At 36.2% G+C, this 17,055-nt stretch overlaps 1 protein-coding gene across 1 annotated transcript; it reads left to right on the top strand.

Annotated features, from left to right (window-relative positions):
* The first annotated feature begins 15,921 nt into the window (after nucleotides 1-15,921).
* Nucleotides 15,922-16,296, top strand: LOC140244062 (uncharacterized). Its single transcript, XM_072323712.1, has one exon. The coding sequence runs from the start codon at nucleotides 15,922-15,924 to the stop codon at nucleotides 16,294-16,296; it is 375 nt and encodes a 124-aa protein (XP_072179813.1).
* Nucleotides 16,297-17,055: the final 759 nt, after the last annotated feature.

The following is a 17,055-nucleotide window of genomic DNA, read 5'->3' as shown; positions in this document are numbered from 1 at the left end:
TGAATGATAATGTAGACTCTAGGTCTAATTAAGATGATACAGTCTCTGATAAGAAACAGGTTTGATTGTCGTAGACTGTTTCCCAAATGCAGGTAGTAATATTCAGCTACTTCAATGCAATGCCTTGTTTACAAGTACATGTAGATTTATATTCATGTGAATGATAATTCAATTTCTACATGAGACTTACTAAGTGCTAGACATAAGATCTTGCATCATGAAAATGTGTAAATGACGAGACAATTTGAATATGGATCAAAGACGAACAGCAGTATATTTTGACATTCTTTGATCCTGCATAGGCCTACCATTTTGTTTTATGTTTAATATAAATAGAGCAAAATAATTTCAACTTCAGTTTTGTTGGCTGATTTTTTTTTTCTTCTCAAAATTAAAGTTGTATCTTGTACCATGATGTTTGATTTTAATCAAAAGTTCTTAATTTCTTTCTTTTCTTTCAGATGACTGGTGCCATGTAGTAGCGAAGAACTGGACTGTCTCAGAAAAGAAAAGAAAAAGTACAGGGTCGTGTACATCATCAACGGATGTGAATACAATGGTAATTAGAGTCTTGGTCTAATCAAGATGTTAAAGTCTCTGATAATAAAGAAGTTTGATTGTCGTAGACCGTTTCCCAAATGCAGTTAGTAATATTCAGCTTTTTCAAAGCAATGCCTTATTTACAAGGACATGTAGATTTATTCATGTGAATGATAATTTAATTTCTACATGAGACTTACTAAGTGCTAGACATAAGATCTTGCATCATTAAAATATGTAAAAGGCGAGACAATTTGAATATGCATCAAAGACGAACAGCAGTATTTTTTGACATTCTTTGATCCTGTATACCATTTTGTTTTATGTTTAATATAAATAGAGCAAAATGATTTCAACTACAGCTTAGTTGGCTGATTTCTTTTTCTCAAAATGAAAATTGTATCTTGTATCATGATGTTTGATTTTAATCGAAAGTTCTTAATTTCTGTCTTTTCTTTCACATGACTAATGCCATGCAGTAGCGAAGAGCTGGACTGTTTCAGAGAAGAAAAAAGTACAGCATCGTGCTTATCATCAAGGAATGTGAATACAATGGCTTAGGAAAGAAGACAATCTACAGATAGGATAGAAGGGAGAACTTGGGATGAAGGGCGACAACATAAGGACGGTATATCTACATTAAAATGTGATTGTAAAGTGGAAACATGAAAGAAGATTCTAAGATTGAAGGTGAAAACATGCATTCCATTCTGTGATGTCGTAATTACAATTTTGCTACACTTTAATAACACTACTGAGAGACATTTATATCAAGGCAAGCTTCATGTGGATATGGAATGTTAGATTTTCTTTAAGTGTTCATTGGTATGTATTTCATGATAATAAATCTTGAAGGTTTTGTGTGGTAATCATAACCTTGTGATACATCTTGATAAATTTCTGAGTGCACATTGGCAATATTCAGATGATGCTGTAATCAGATGAAGTTAGATGGTTGAATAATCATTGCATAGTTGTAATAGTTATCGACTGGGGATTAACATGCCCTTTACTGATTTATTTTTCGTAAACGGTGATAATTGCGAGAGTCAATCTAAATTGTGTCACACTGTCAAAATGTGTATATCAGAAACTTTTAGCTCGCTGTACGAATTTTCACAGAAAACAGATTTATGAGAGTCACAAATGGTAGCTTAGACCCATTAACAAAAAGTTCCAGCTTCATCTTCAACCATGTTCATGATACATGTTCATCTACATTTTGCAAACATTCTGAATGTTGATTGAGACATGTTATACATGTATGTATTTTTATGAAATTAATGCAACAAATAATCAAATATGCATCTCTGCTAGATGATATTAATCCAGTTAATGACATGCCAAACTCACCTCAAACTGTAATTCATTCTATTCTCCTTTATTCTTTTATTTATTATTTTGTTGTCTTCAGCCCACTTTGAATGTGTTATGTATGATTCTTATAAACATGGGAAATGCACTCCATATAACTGATAGGACTTATAACAAATTGACATAATCATTCAACCATCACTAGACAGTTCTGTTATGAGATGTTCTTTATTTAACTAAAATTGTAAATTATGATACGTGTATGCTCCCATGCAAACTCACAACAAAATACAGAAATATGATTTCTTTTAATAATAATTCATTATGTCTCTAAATGTACAATTAAAGAAAGTGATTACAAAAAGGATGTCAAACATTGTATATTAAAATAAAAGATTATTCATTTGTCTCCATCCGTAGTAACACATGCAACTGCAGTGTGCAGTTTGTGGGCTGCTGTGGAAAAAAAAAATCACAGGCAGCCCAAGCGGGATTCGAACCCACGACCTCCGGATTACTAGACCAGCGCCATAACCACTAGACCACCGGGATGCCCTAGCACTACCTTTAGACATGAATGATTAAATATAGAAGGGCTTGGGGGCGCTTCGAAGTTAACTGCTCTTATTAAATATGCACATGTCATTTGCAACTCGACTAAAGATGATTAAACGCACTGAAATTCTTACTTTAAATAATATTCATAATCTTTTTTTTTTCTTTAATAGCTTGGGATGTACACTGTATCGGTCTACATTTCGCCTACAATATGGAATTCTTTACTTCGAGACGTTTGTTTTTTACAAAAGAAAATTAAGAGTCCTTTAAAGGTGCTGTAAAACAGTGGCGTGTTTTTTTTTTTTTTTTTTTTGGGGGGGGAGGGGAGTCAAATTAGCCTTGGCCCCTCTCCACCGTCCTTTTTTTTTTCCCTTTGGCTGCATTTTTTTTTTAGTCATCACATGAAAATTCGTCTGCATCCACCCCGTAGTTTTGCTGATGACCTTTCTTTTTAATTATCTTAACCACACACAATTTTGGCCGAATTTCCCCACCCCTCTTGTGAATTTGCTAGCACATGTGTTTATAGTACTGGTGGATTAAGGATTCGGAGGGGGGGGGGGGGGGTCGGCCAAAATTTCTCTTTTCTCATATGTAACAAGCCTACGGGGCGAAAGGCTGATATTATGGGCTTTCTACACACATTTTTAGATGCTAATTATTGGTTAATATGAGCACGATCATTTATGTTGTGATTAATTTGTTTCCTTTTCATATATGTATGACTTCTATTAGAGACTTAATTGCCTTGGCACTCCTTACATCGACCTATTTTAGACACCCATTTCCTTCTCTCTCTCTTGCTTTTTCTCTACTGTCCTGTGAATAGTGTAACTACATGTACATGCAGTACCTCTTCTCTTTTGTATGATATACATCAAGTTTCCATCTGAGCATAATGTGTGTGGCAGCACTCTCAAGCTTCATGCATATGCAGCAACATCTTTTTATGTTCATATACATAATTATGCTTGATATATTAATTTGAGAATGTTATTCTTTCTTTTGTATATGTTCCGTCCGCACTCTATAGATGTAAATGTACATTGTAAGATTTGGTGCGCATGTTCGAACTGTGTTTCTCTTTTTGTGAACACACAAGAACTGATGTAATAATGAACTTGAATTACGCATATTCTTTAATATTGATTCCATCTCCATTTGCCATTAGATATTTATTGATCTGTGGAGCTCTTCCACAATTGTTATCCTTCCCATTGTCATTACTCATCTCGGAATAATTCAAATTTGATACTTTATTGAGAACCTATGTTTCTTCGATTACATAATGTACCTCTTCAATATATTGCTGCAAAAGGCATAATAAAACATGACCATTATATATTTAAAATGAAGCTTGAAATTCTGATAATTTTGATATTTATGTGTTTTTAGGAGTTTATCAGTTTCGAAGAGTGCATGCAGGATGAGTTTTATGTTTTTATATGATCAAGTGCAGCTATCAAAGAATCTGTTGAGCAGGAAAGAGAAAGATGGAAAATGAGGAATTATGAGTGAATTCGCATGCAAGCCAAATGACAATAATGACACCGATAAAAATTGTGACAAAGTAAAAGTCACAAATAATGTGGAATAATAAGAAATAAAGAAATTAATAGATTATTTCAGAGAAAGAAATAACAGAGTGCATGAGTATGAAAGATGAGTAAATGCAAGTAATCATTACTGACTGGCACATCTTTTTCCCTATATTTAGCGGTATCCTTCATCTTAGAACAAACATTCATAATTATTATGAAAGAAGTGAACTGAATTTGAATTAAAAATTATGTGAATAATAAAGAAAGTAAGTTAAAAAGTATTTAAAAAAAACAGTAAAAAGTAAAAAAAAAAATATATGAAACACAGTATACCGAGTACATATTAATTACCAAATGATAAATGTCCACATGCAAAAGTGTTGAATAATATATCCACACAAAAAAGGAGGGGGGAGGGCAAAGAAATCTTTGGAGCGATCAACGACAGCTCTAATAACAATGCTAAATGAAGATGAAAACAAGGACAACACGCTTTTTAGAACAATTAAGAGAAACTGGCTTATATTATCATCTTAATTATCACCTAATGTATTATAATCATCACAATAATCATTACATAACAATTAATTTCAATTAATAAGGTTATTGTTGATAAGCAGGTATAGCCCTAATAGTATTTGTATGTAAACACATACGAAAATGAAATAGCGACGGTTCGTAAATACACGCGTATTGCACGTTACCTATTGTGCAGGCCCTACAGCGCGGGTCTCACGAACCGGCGTAATACAACTTACGTCGGTTCGTGAGACCCGCGCTTAAGTACATAACCTATGGTGCGCGCAAGAAACGATGGATTTACGAACCGACGCATTGAGTTTGAAGACAGAAATATCGTAATTCTTTTGAATTCACACTAAAATTACACTATGGATAGGAAGAACAACTTCCACTATCATCACCCTGTCAAAATTTTCACACACAAGACAGGAAAAGTCATTGAAAACGTTGTCTAAAACTTGTGAGATCTTTAAACGCGATTTTCTCAGAATTGCATTTTCGCTCAAAAACGAAATAGCGTCGGTTCGTGGTAACACCGACGATATTATCTGCCACATCGCCATCGCCAAACACGAGGTCGGAATTCCTCAAGCAACGAACAGGAACAGGATGCTTCCAATCTGCAAGCAGGTACCAATATTCTGGTGCATGAGTCACGTAAGAACTCAGTCACCAATGACATTGCCCCCGGCAATGAGGAACGTTCCCTTAGTGACGACTCCGTCGATTATTCCTACGTTTATCCCTTCAATGACCTTGGGATGATAAGAAAAGATACCGTTCCCGCCAGTGACTTTGTTGTCTAATCTTTTGCAGGTAATCCTGGGCGGGCAAAAAGTGTTGTTCGAGTCGTTCGAGTCTCATGAGTATGCCGTTGGAGGTAGACCGTCAAACGTCATTTTGCTTTGCTATCAACAGAAAGGACAATTCAGAAATAAAAACCTTTAAAAGTTATTTCCCTCCCGTTGTATTTCAACGGCAATTTATTCTGCGGTAGTTTAAACATTTTTGACAGATACATTCAATTTTGAGATGGGAATCGCTTAGTTTTTAAGAGGAGACTACATAAGCCTGGAGGTAAACGAGAAGGCCTACATGTTAAGAATGTATATTTTTGTAATCTGTTGTTGTAAACAATTTCTTTCCATGAGTATTACCTGGGGGTGTTTCATAAAGCTGTTCTTAAAGTTACGAACGACTTAAGAACGACTGATGATCAGTTCTTGTGCTGAATTGTTGAAATTCTAATAAGTATAGCACATCAGAACTGATCACCAGTCGTTCGTAACTTTACGAACAGCTTTATGAAACAGGGCCCTGCTATAAGTTTTTCCCGAGTGATCTAATCAGCGTTCTCCTTCTTTATAGATAGCGTGGAGCCGTGATAATCTCATTTAAACTAAAATGCATGGGGAAGAACATTCAAAAATCAAAAAACATTCAAAAAAACTGTCAACGCATACGGCACTCAATATCTAGTACCATTTTCACCTCTGTTAAAAAAGGCAAGGTTCGTGCTAAATTACATCTGGAAGATTTTACAAAATTTAATCAGGTGTTAGCATGTTTGACGCCTCTTTGTATATTCTATCATAAACATGTTAACATGCTTTTGCATAGGATTATATACGTTTATAATATATATAGTGTACATAAATGCGTTTTCAGCTTCAGATATGATGTGCGATATTTGTTAGTTTTTTTCTTCATTTTTGTGCGTTTTGTATCACCAAAATGATTGTCATATTTTCTCTATTATTATTAAGTCTATACAGTGTAAAGCCTACGATGATAAATGAGGATGGCGATTGTATCAAGCTCGAAGATTATGCAGACATTTTAAAATAACAAAATATAGCTGTACAATAATACCTTCAACTTGACGCAGTCTCCATTATGAAATCAATATTTTGCGACTTTGAAATCACTGTGATCATCAGAATTGTGATTATAAATACCATTGCAATATTTTATAAATGATTCATCTCACAGAAAAATGTATAGTTTTACATCGACATTTTTGTCTCATTAAATGGACACACAAATTATTATTCACACAAAGCGAAACAATGTCATGTAGCGGATGTTTGGTTCGTTGGCATTTGCGTTGGAATAAAATAACTCTGAATGTATTGACACTCTTAGATTTTTGTATTTAATAGGAAAGATTTACTTTACAAGATAACGCACAACTAAATGTGTAAACTTCAGGCTCGGTGAATGAGCTTCTATAATCGCTATTCCGATTATCACTACTTAACAAGTTTACGAGGAGCCTCGAGCGTTTGTGTCTAAGTTAAAAAAAAAAAGCGGCTGTCAACGAACATTTTGATATCATGGTCTTATTAACCCAAGGTAGCCTCTTCAGTGTTAGCTCTGTTCTTCCAGAGGGCTGTGCCATCCTTATGTCATCAGCAATTTTTGTTACATCGGCACAAAGTAATTCAGATATTACAAGATGTTAATGATAATATATAGTGCTTTTACATGTGTAGCATAACACACGTCCCTATGTGCACATAATAAAGGATATAATATAATAGAATATACAACTGCAATTAAGGCGATACATTTTAACCGAGTTTCATGTTTATTTACACTGTCGTTTAAAGTTTAAACTGTAAACAGTTGCTTTGCCCTGATGTTGGCATTGTACGAGTATTAAAGGGAAGGTACTGAAACCCAAAGAACAATGTGGATTGAGTGAAAGCAGCAACATTAGTAGAACACATCAGTGAAAGTTTGAGGAAAATCGGACAATCGATGCAAAAGTTATGAATTTTTAAAGTTTTGGTGTTGGAACCGCTGGATGAGGAGACTACTAGAGGATATGAAGTATAAGTGGACAACAATACAAAGAAAATATAAAGGAAATTCAACAAAAATTCACTTTTCTAGAATTATGAAAGAGCAATGGACCAACCACTTTCAGAAAGCAGGGGGAATAATTGCTACCCTTAACATATGTCAATATCAAGTTGATGGAATTTGTAATTTTCATGAAAAATGGATTTTTGCAGAATTTTCTTTATATTTTCTTGGTATTGTTGTCCACTCATACGTCATAACCTCTAGTAGTCTCCTCATCCAGCGGTTCCAACATCAAAACTTTAAAAATCCATAACTTTTGCATCGATTGTCCGATTTTCCTCTAACTTTCACTGATGTGTTCTACTAGTGCTGCTGCTTTCACTCAATCCACATTGCTCTTGGGGTTTACCTTCCCTTTAAATGTAAATCTCATGTGCACAGTGTAATCTCATGGTTGACACTTTGTTGAGCACTTACGTGAACAAGGAAGCAATATAATAATAATAATAATAATAATAATAATAATAATATATAATAGTAATAAACAAGGAAGCAATATATATATATATATATATATATATATATATATATAAGAGTTTGTTTGCAAAAACTGATAAGTCCATATTCGCCAAATGGAGATATTTGCAATTAAAGGTCAAGAAAAATAAAAAGAATAATAAGAAAATTTTTGCTTCTTTTGACTATAACTTTAGAAATGTACCTTTATATGTAGTGACCGATATATCATTTAAAAGGTATTATTTTGTACTTCATGACAGAGACCGTACTTCAAAATCTTCAAAAAAGGACTCAACGGTTTTTGCAAACAAACTCTTTATATATATATATATATATATATATATATATATATATAATAATTATACAATAATATAATATAGCAATTGTTGTAGAAACTAATTTATCTGCTTGTTTAGAAGAATGTCAGTCTTTAAAAGCAGTGTAAGTATATAACGATAAACCCCAAAAGAGTAATACACAAAGGGGATATCACGCAACCGTACCTATCATTCACATGTATTGCACAATGTTATATTTTCTTTAAGTGAGTTAAATAATTGAATTTTGTGAATTGAAACTACGACTGAACAACTACAAAATGGTCTAGTTCAACACTTCTTGAGAGGAGGGCCAGTCCTATACGGGACAAAATACACCCAAGCTGTCTCTTACTGATCGACGTTCAATATTGTTTCAATTCAGGACCTAATGAACAATATGAAAGGAATATATACACGTGGACGCATGTTTTAAACATTGTTACGCATTACATAAAAGATGATTGAAAACAAAAACGTTCATGAGATAGAGGAAGAAAATATGGAAATCTTTGTGGAATTCGAGCAATATCCGCGAGGTTCCAATAGTCATTGTCATAGTCAACAGGAAGAGGATATATTCTTTGACTGATATTGTCATGTCATAGCTTTGTGCTCTGTTTTTCCGAAGGTATATACGAATGTCTCTGAAAACTGAAGAAACGTTTTCGAAATCTAGCAACAAACATCATAAAATAATACTTATTGAGAGTCGCTGCATCGAACATGTTATTTCCTTGGTAATAGCTGTAGAGTACAAAATACAATTCATTGATTTGTCATGCAAATAAACAAGCACATATTAATTATGAACTTTGTTTACATTGTGAGTCTTTTGTCTTTGGTTATAGTCAAAGCAATATCAAGTATAGTAGACGTACAGAACGATCTAACCGCAGGGGCGCTCATAACACGTTTTATCGTTCTCATCAAGAGACTCGTCATCTAATGGACATTATGGACAGGGATAAAGACCATGGCTTTCCACATTACAAAATGAGGGGGAGATAATGGGAATAATGGCCTATCATGAATTTTAGAAACTTCATTAAGACCATGCTTCTATCAGAGATTGTTAATAGATTAAGAAACTCTCGTCTCACAGTTCTGTCGATTTTATTTTATTTTTTATTTATTTTTCATTTATTTATATATATATATGAAGAGTTTGTTCGCAAAAACCGATAAGTCCATTTTTGAAGATTCTGAAGTACGGTCTCTGTCATAAAGTACAAAATAATACCCTTTAAATGATATATTGGTCACTACATACAAAGGTACATTTTTGGAGTTATGGTCAAAAGAAGCAAATCATTTTTATTATTCTCTTTATTTTTCTTGACCTTTAATCGCAAATATCTCCATTTGGCAAATATGGACTTATCGGTTTTTTGCGAATAAACTCTTCATATGTATATATATATATATATATATATATATTTTTTTTTTTTTTTTTTTTTGGGGGGGGGGGCTATATTCTCACTATAGTAAGTAATCCGTGCTACATGCGAGCATAGACGCATTAAATGTTAGATGCTGTTGTGCTGTTGTGGCTCAGTGAATAAGACCATCACCTACAAAGTGTATCAATCACGAATTTCCTCGTTCGAATCCCTTGGATGGTTGCAGCGGTTGAGCAACCTTAGCAAGGTACTTTATTCTCATTGCCCTGTCCTTTGGAGTTGACTTAATGCCATTGGTTTCGCTGTTTATTTTCTTACGACTGTGTTTATTAATTCCTTCGCGGTCGTGTAAATCAATTAAATTCATTTTTTTTTCTATTTCATTTCTTTCATATTGAGTGGCAAATTTTTGGCAGCCAAAATGACCCATTCTCCCCATTTTTTTTTTCTGGGAAGGACAGCCCCCCCCCCCCCTTTTCAATATAGTTTAATGTTTTATTGTTTTATTATGTTTGCACTTCTGATATGTCTGTGTCTTCTATCTGTCCATAAGGTAGGGATAGGTAGGTATTGATTTCCGTCAAAATAAAAGCAATCGTGACCAACTCAGCGAGTAGCCATAGTACCACGGGAAGGTCCACTTTACATTATATATAATTAAATTAATTTGATACATAATAAGATACGGAAGAACAAAAGAATGAGCAACAAACGAGCGAATTGATAGTAGATTCACACACAGAGACACATGCACTGCATACATTACTCGCGCAAATCATATATCAAAACGTACACCCCAATTTTTCATTTCTTTTCTTTGTTTATCTACTTGTTAGAAGAATACACTGTTTTGTAAGTCCCTCGAGATTAAAAGCAGAAGAGTTTTGGTAACCAGAGGAAGTGAATTACAAGCCCTACTTCCCCTACGTGACACCATTTTCTTGCAATGATTACTGTAATGATACTTTAAAGATTATCGTTCAGAGTGAAACGGATATATATTTTCTTTAAAAGTAAAACATTGTGTCAGATAAGATGGCGCCATTTTTTTTCAGAGCTTCATTTCATTTTTCATTTCATTTTATTTCATATAGCTTTATAGATTATAATATTGAAACAATTATTTTCACCAGAGTTCCTTTATCTTTACATAATCTTACTGCGGTAAATTGAAGGACTTATATATCAATCTCAGGTAAATGTGTGTTAGAAGTAAATCATAATAATTTGTACTTTCTCTTGCTTGAAAACTTTCCAAATATCTCACCACAAGTACACACCAGAACGTTGAAATTTGATGTGTTATTCTAAAGATGCAAACGCTTCTTCGTGTGAAGGTGGGACGGAAGACTCTCCTTTACCAATCCCTCCCTAAACCTTGCGGTTTACCTCACAAGACTTAGGGTGCATTCATAAGATTTTTCTTCTGATTAGAAACAGTGTTTTGAAACACTGTTTCTGGCCAAACAGTGTTTCTAGCAAGAAAAAAAAAAATCTTATAAACGCTAGCAGTGATTTGAAACAGTGTTTTTTCAAATCGCACAAAATAGTACGTTTCAAAACAGTGTTTCTGTGGAAACAGTGTTTCAAAAATCTTATAAGCGCAACCGCGATCTCACTGTTTAAATGACGTTACAATGCCTTGCGCGCGCCCTGTTTGACCTTTTGTTGTTCCGAATCAGTGTTTCCAAACAGTGATTCTCGGCACGCAAAATCTTATAAACGCGGCCTCAGTACATGGAAGCGAATAAGCCAGTTCGCAGTTCCCCTTCGCGCATGAGCATTAAAAGGTAAATCGTACCAACAGGCGCATTGTTTTTAAATTTGCTGAGATAAGCATTTGTGATGGAATGAATCCTTTTAAATAGTGCTTGCCAGCACATCCACCTGACAGAAAAATTGGTAGTTGGCAATATCAATAGAAAGAGACTGTTAATACATTCAGTGCAAAATAATTGGACGGATGTATTCCCAGTTTTATTTGACGGATCATTATGGCTATCTGGTCTAAACAAGTTCATTCTTTGTTTGAACAGGATTTATGAATCCCATGAATTGTTACGTAAAGCTTATAAAATGAAAACGAGTGCAGTGCCCCTACCAACTGAGAAAAAAGAAAGGGTCATTCGTATCCCAATGTTCCCATGAGCTAACTCCGAAGTGGCTTATACACTGTATATACGCACACGCTATAATCAAGAATAGTCCAGCATGCGACGTAAATTGCGCCATCTTTTGATGGGCAGCTAAGAGAGAAAAAAAAAATACGGCCAATGCGTCGCAAGTTCGCAAGTTGATGAACATGTGAGAGGTCATATAGCAGTTACCGATGATTTAGCCATTCACACTCTCCCTGGATATTCACTTTACATTAAACTACTGTAGCCTGAAACTTTCAAATTTGAAACATTTTAAACCTTTAGCTTTCTCAAACATGTTTGATAGCTTTCTAAGATGTGAAATATGATATGAATACATACATAGGCCCCCTATTATAGGGGGAGTTCTTAGAAATCTTTAGGAATCTTAATATACTTAAAACCGAAAGAGATTTAAGCTTAATTAGCGTTGTGAAGAAGTAGATTGGTGACAGCAGTTTTGTTCATGGCAGACACAGGGGTGGGTTGGAGGAGGGGGGGGGGGACAAACCGTTGTATTCGTCTTCTTGAAAACACATGGTCAAACTTGTTACCAAACCTGGTGCATTATCACAAGGGTTATAACTTATGTATTGAATACAAGAACTGTATGCAGAACCTCTTTTAAAAGAAAAAAAAATTCTTTTAAACTCGAAATACTAGGATTAGATATTTACTATATCAGTGAATTCCCTTTCAAGACTATAGTAGATCCAGCGTTTCGGTTTTTACATTTATTTTTTTTTAACTGCATATTTATTTTTTTCAAAATACAGTGTACTTGGCAGGTATTTTTACCAGCATATAAATGGGACACTATGCCCCCATAAAACCCATCAATTTTGCAATGCTCTGGGATAATGGTCTGGAATAATGTGTGGAAGGTGAACTTGCGATACCCAGGTGAGCACAAGATCGCCGCGTCTCTTGCAATTTCGAGAGAGTGAAAATATCATATTTCTTAATTTCCTCAATTCACTCGAAAGACTCAACATTACGCGTAGACCTCCTTGTTAAGAATTCCTTTCGGTATTCTTATACCGAAGTCTCTGAGGTACTTTCAGTTCAGACATACTCGAAGTTCCCACAGCAGTCAGAATGTGTTTGTCATTTCAGTCAATCTTGGAAGCCAGGCGAAAGCTACAGCAGTATCAAGGACACTGACTAGTGGAGATGAACGTCGCCTGTATGACCAAGCCTATATCGAACTGTCTACCAGAAGAATATACTAATAGCACTGCAGCAATTGGTAGCAGTAATTCAGAAGGCTGTAGCATGAAAACCATATTTAAGTATGCTTGCAAAACGTTTGGATTTCTACTGTAACAAACGCCTGATTAATTGATGCTTGAATCGTCTTTAATTTCCTTCGACAGAAGGAAGGGTGACAATGCCGTCTTTTCGTGAATGTATTTCAATTTTTCTCGCGGGTCGATGGATTCGCATAATCTCTACATTGATACTCATAATGCCGTCTACAAATAGCCAACAAGTCCCCATTTTCCGAGTCTACGGGGTTGGATCAATTATGACTCTGTTGTGTATGTTTCCAAACATCTATGACTGTCTTATTTATTGGAGAAGACGTCAAGACAACACAGCAACTGACTTGGTAATTTTCGATCCACGACTTGGCAGAGATCAATACAGAGATAATGATAACAGGATTTCATATGCGTATCACAAGAATACAGAGGATATGAGTTCTTTTGAGCTTCAAATCGGCAATGTAACCAAAGCTGACAATGGGAATTATAGGCCTACATGCATAAGTCTTTAGTTTAACGGCTCTACGCTTGAATACCTGGTTTTTAAACAATATGATGTCCAAATAACTGGCTGCGTTTGCTCTTTGCCTGCTAATGAAAGCTACTGACAAATTATAACTGCAAACATTTCATGTGCACTTGATGGCTGGCAAAGACCCTCCGCAGAAAGAGAAGTGGTTGTTCGTGTCTTCGGCAGGAACACAACAGGATACATAGACAATTGGAGGCTGAATTTGTTTCAAATATGTCTGAGACGAATGGAAGAGTTGAAATAGAATTCCAAATGTCTTATAGTTAGTTCTTCTGTCCGGTGCAATACCGACCAAATCACTGCACCTTTTATTAATGTGAAGCCTACTCGGCGCGCAACGTCATCCAACGATCAATCTGAAACAACAGATAGAACGGTACATACCCGTGAGGCACTGGTTACAGGACCGGAATCTCCACTGTCTTTACCAACCGCATCCACTTCTACTGGAACTACGAGTGAGGCATCATTATCGTCAGGTGTCAACACTGGCTCAACTACAACCAAGTCGCCCCCAACAACGCCCAAGTTTGTATTATTTGATACGACCACGGCACAATTACCGTGGAAGACAACGAATTCAAAACGGCCCAACCAGTCCACATCGACACCGGGTTCATCGCGGGAACGGTCGTTGTCGACAAATGTTGGCACTGTTCCTTCATTCGCTCATCCATTAGGAACACTCCCTGCAATAAGCAATGTGACATCGCTTCAAGAAGAAACAGAAACAAATCAACCACTGATGACAATTACTCATACGAGAAATTCCACACTTCAGCTTTTGTCCCACAGTAGCTCCAATCTTTCAACTGGGAGTATAGGTGATTTGAATTCGTGCATGCTTTATATTTCACTCTCAGTATGTGTAGACCTAGGCCTACTAGTCATTGCTGTGGCGATCTGTGCCATGACTCGGCAACGCTGCCGAGAGTCATATTATGTGCAACATCGTCATCGCTACAGACGAGGTCAAAATTCATCAAGCGAAAAACATGATAGCTTGCACGCTTCCAATCTGCAAGCAGGCACCAGTACTCTGGTGCATGAGTCCCACAAGAAGTCAGTCACCAATGACATTGACCCCGGCGATGAGAAACGTTCCCTTAGTGACGACTCTGTCTATTATTTCTACGTCGATCCCATCAGTGACCTTGGGATTAGAGAAGATACCGTTCCCTCCAGTGACCTTGTTCTCTAACCTTTTGCAGGTAACTCTGTGCAGGAAAAAAGTTGTTTGTTCTCGATCGTTCGAGTCTCATGCCATTCCATCCAGTCAGTGCCAGAGCATGGCAAATCAGTTTAACCACCATTTCGCTAATGTTGCGACTGGACTGATCCCTGATTCATCTGAATATGAGCCTGAAAATTGTAATTCAATTACTGATACCTGTGTCAATCATCCTTTCAAATTGTGTACTGTTAGTAAAGAAGATATTCTAAAAGAAATACAATTATTAAAAAATAAGAAATCTGTAGGTTTAGATGGTATATCTGTACACATTTTGAAAATTTCTCAGAATGAAATTGTTAAACCTATAACATTTTTGATTAATAAATCCATAACCCTTGGTATCGTTCCCAATAAATGGAAGATTGGTAAAATTATTCCTGTACATAAAAAGGGTGACAGATCGATTCCAAATAATTACCGACCAATTTCTATATTGTCATGTTTATCCAAAATCCTTGAGAGAGTCATACAAAAACAGTTGATTAAGCATTTGAATCAGAATGATATACTCACAATAGAACAATCGGGTTTTCGTCCTAATCATTCTACTTCCACAGCACTGATAAAGGTCACGGATACGTGGTTAAAAGCCATGGATGAAGGAATGTATACAGGTGCCGTATTTGTCGATCTTCAAAAGGCTTTCGACCTGGTCAATGTAAAATGCCTTCTCAATACAATGCGTAAAATAGGGATCAGTAGCACCTCGCTTAAATGGTTTGAAAGCTATCTCTCGGATCGGAGGATTGTTACTGTGGTATAGCGCCACCTGTGTTAATAAAGAGTGAGGAACAACTATGAAAGATTACACTACGTCCACCGAGTCATTCTGTGGTGTAAATGTCACGTATTTAACCTAAGGACACAACAAGTGGCGACGAGAAATGGGATATCCGTGCACTACATACCGAAAATGTGAGTAGTGAAGTGAATTTTTGTGAAAGTGCTCCCAGACTGCAGATAACGGTTAAAATCGGCAGTCAAATACGTGGACAGTGACGGTGTGTTCTAAAGTGTGGTCCCACGTAGTGATCTTCATGTCGGCAGTATCAGTGACTGTAAACAGGCTGTAGAAAAGTGAAAATGGCGTCAACAACAGGTAAAGCGGACACTTATGATCCGGAAGTGGAACAATATGAGTCATACAGAAAACAAATGGATCAATATTTCATTGCAAATGACATAACTGATGATAGAAAGAAAGTTGCAGTGATTTTATCAGTGATGGGTGCAAGGGAGTATGGATTGTTGAAAAGCCTGGAAGCTCCAAAAAAGTTGTCGGAACTGAAACTTTCCGAAATTGATGAAGTGTTAAAACAGCACTACAACCCGAAGCCCCCAGTGATGCTGGAAAGGTTCAAGTTCTATCAACGAAATCAGCGATCAGATGAGACAATTTCGACATATTTTGCTGAACTGAAGAAAATGGCGGAGTCGTGTGATTTCGACACATTCAGGAGTCAGGCCCTGCGGGATCGCCTAGTTTGCGGACTCCTGGACAAGAATATCCAGAAGCGTCTTCTGTCGGAGGACAGCCTGACGATTGACAAAGCGATCAAGTTAGCCCTAAGCATGGAAGCTGCCAGCCAAAATGCATAAACACTGAAAACAAGCACCCAGAGACACAGTACAAGCACAAACATTCACTATGCCTCTGGGACAATCGAATGCTTCTGCTGTGGCAAAAAAGGCCATTCCAAAAGACAATGTCGCTATAAAGACTATAGTTGTGACCTATGTCATCGTAAGGGACACTTGAAACAGGTGTGTAGAAACAATGAGAGGCAAAGTAGCCATAGTAGTTCTGCGAGTAGTAAACACAGAACAGAAAAAGGTAGAAGTCACAAGAAAAGTAGTAGAGGTCATGAACAAAGACACAAGAGTAGAAGAAAGTCTAGGGTAGGTGTGAGTCATGTTGAGGGTGAATCTCATTCAAGTTGTACAGATAGTTCAGAGTCAGACTCGGGGTCTGAGACAGATGAACAAATAAAATGTACTATATTGGTGTACATAGAGTAGGTAAAGGGGTGAAACCTATCATGGCTGATGTAGAGATAGAGGATACATCACTTCGGATGGAAGTAGATACTGGTTGTGGAGTCTCAATTGTAAGCAAATCATTCTTTGACAGGGAGTTAAAGAGCAAGGTAAAGGCAGAAAGAACTGAAATTAGACTCAAGACATTTACAGGAGAGGTAATACCAGTCGTAGGGAAATGTCAGGTGAATGTGACATACCAAGGTAAAACAGAGAGGTTACCTTTGATCATTGTGAAAAATGAGGGGCCGGCTCTGTTTGGCAGAGATTGGTTGATGAAAATTCCCCTGAGATGGGAAGAGATCAAAGTCAAACAGGTTG

Source organism: Diadema setosum, chromosome 20 (assembly GCF_964275005.1).
Source record: "Diadema setosum chromosome 20, eeDiaSeto1, whole genome shotgun sequence".
Lineage (NCBI taxonomy): Eukaryota > Metazoa > Echinodermata > Echinoidea > Diadematoida > Diadematidae > Diadema > Diadema setosum.
This window is presented reverse-complemented; position numbering and strand designations above follow the sequence as displayed.

Bases quoted from the DNA above. Each gene is read 5' to 3' on its own strand.
- LOC140244062 (XM_072323712.1), top strand. From the start codon at position 15,922: ATGGGTGCAAGGGAGTATGGATTGTTGAAAAGCCTGGAAGCTCCAAAA.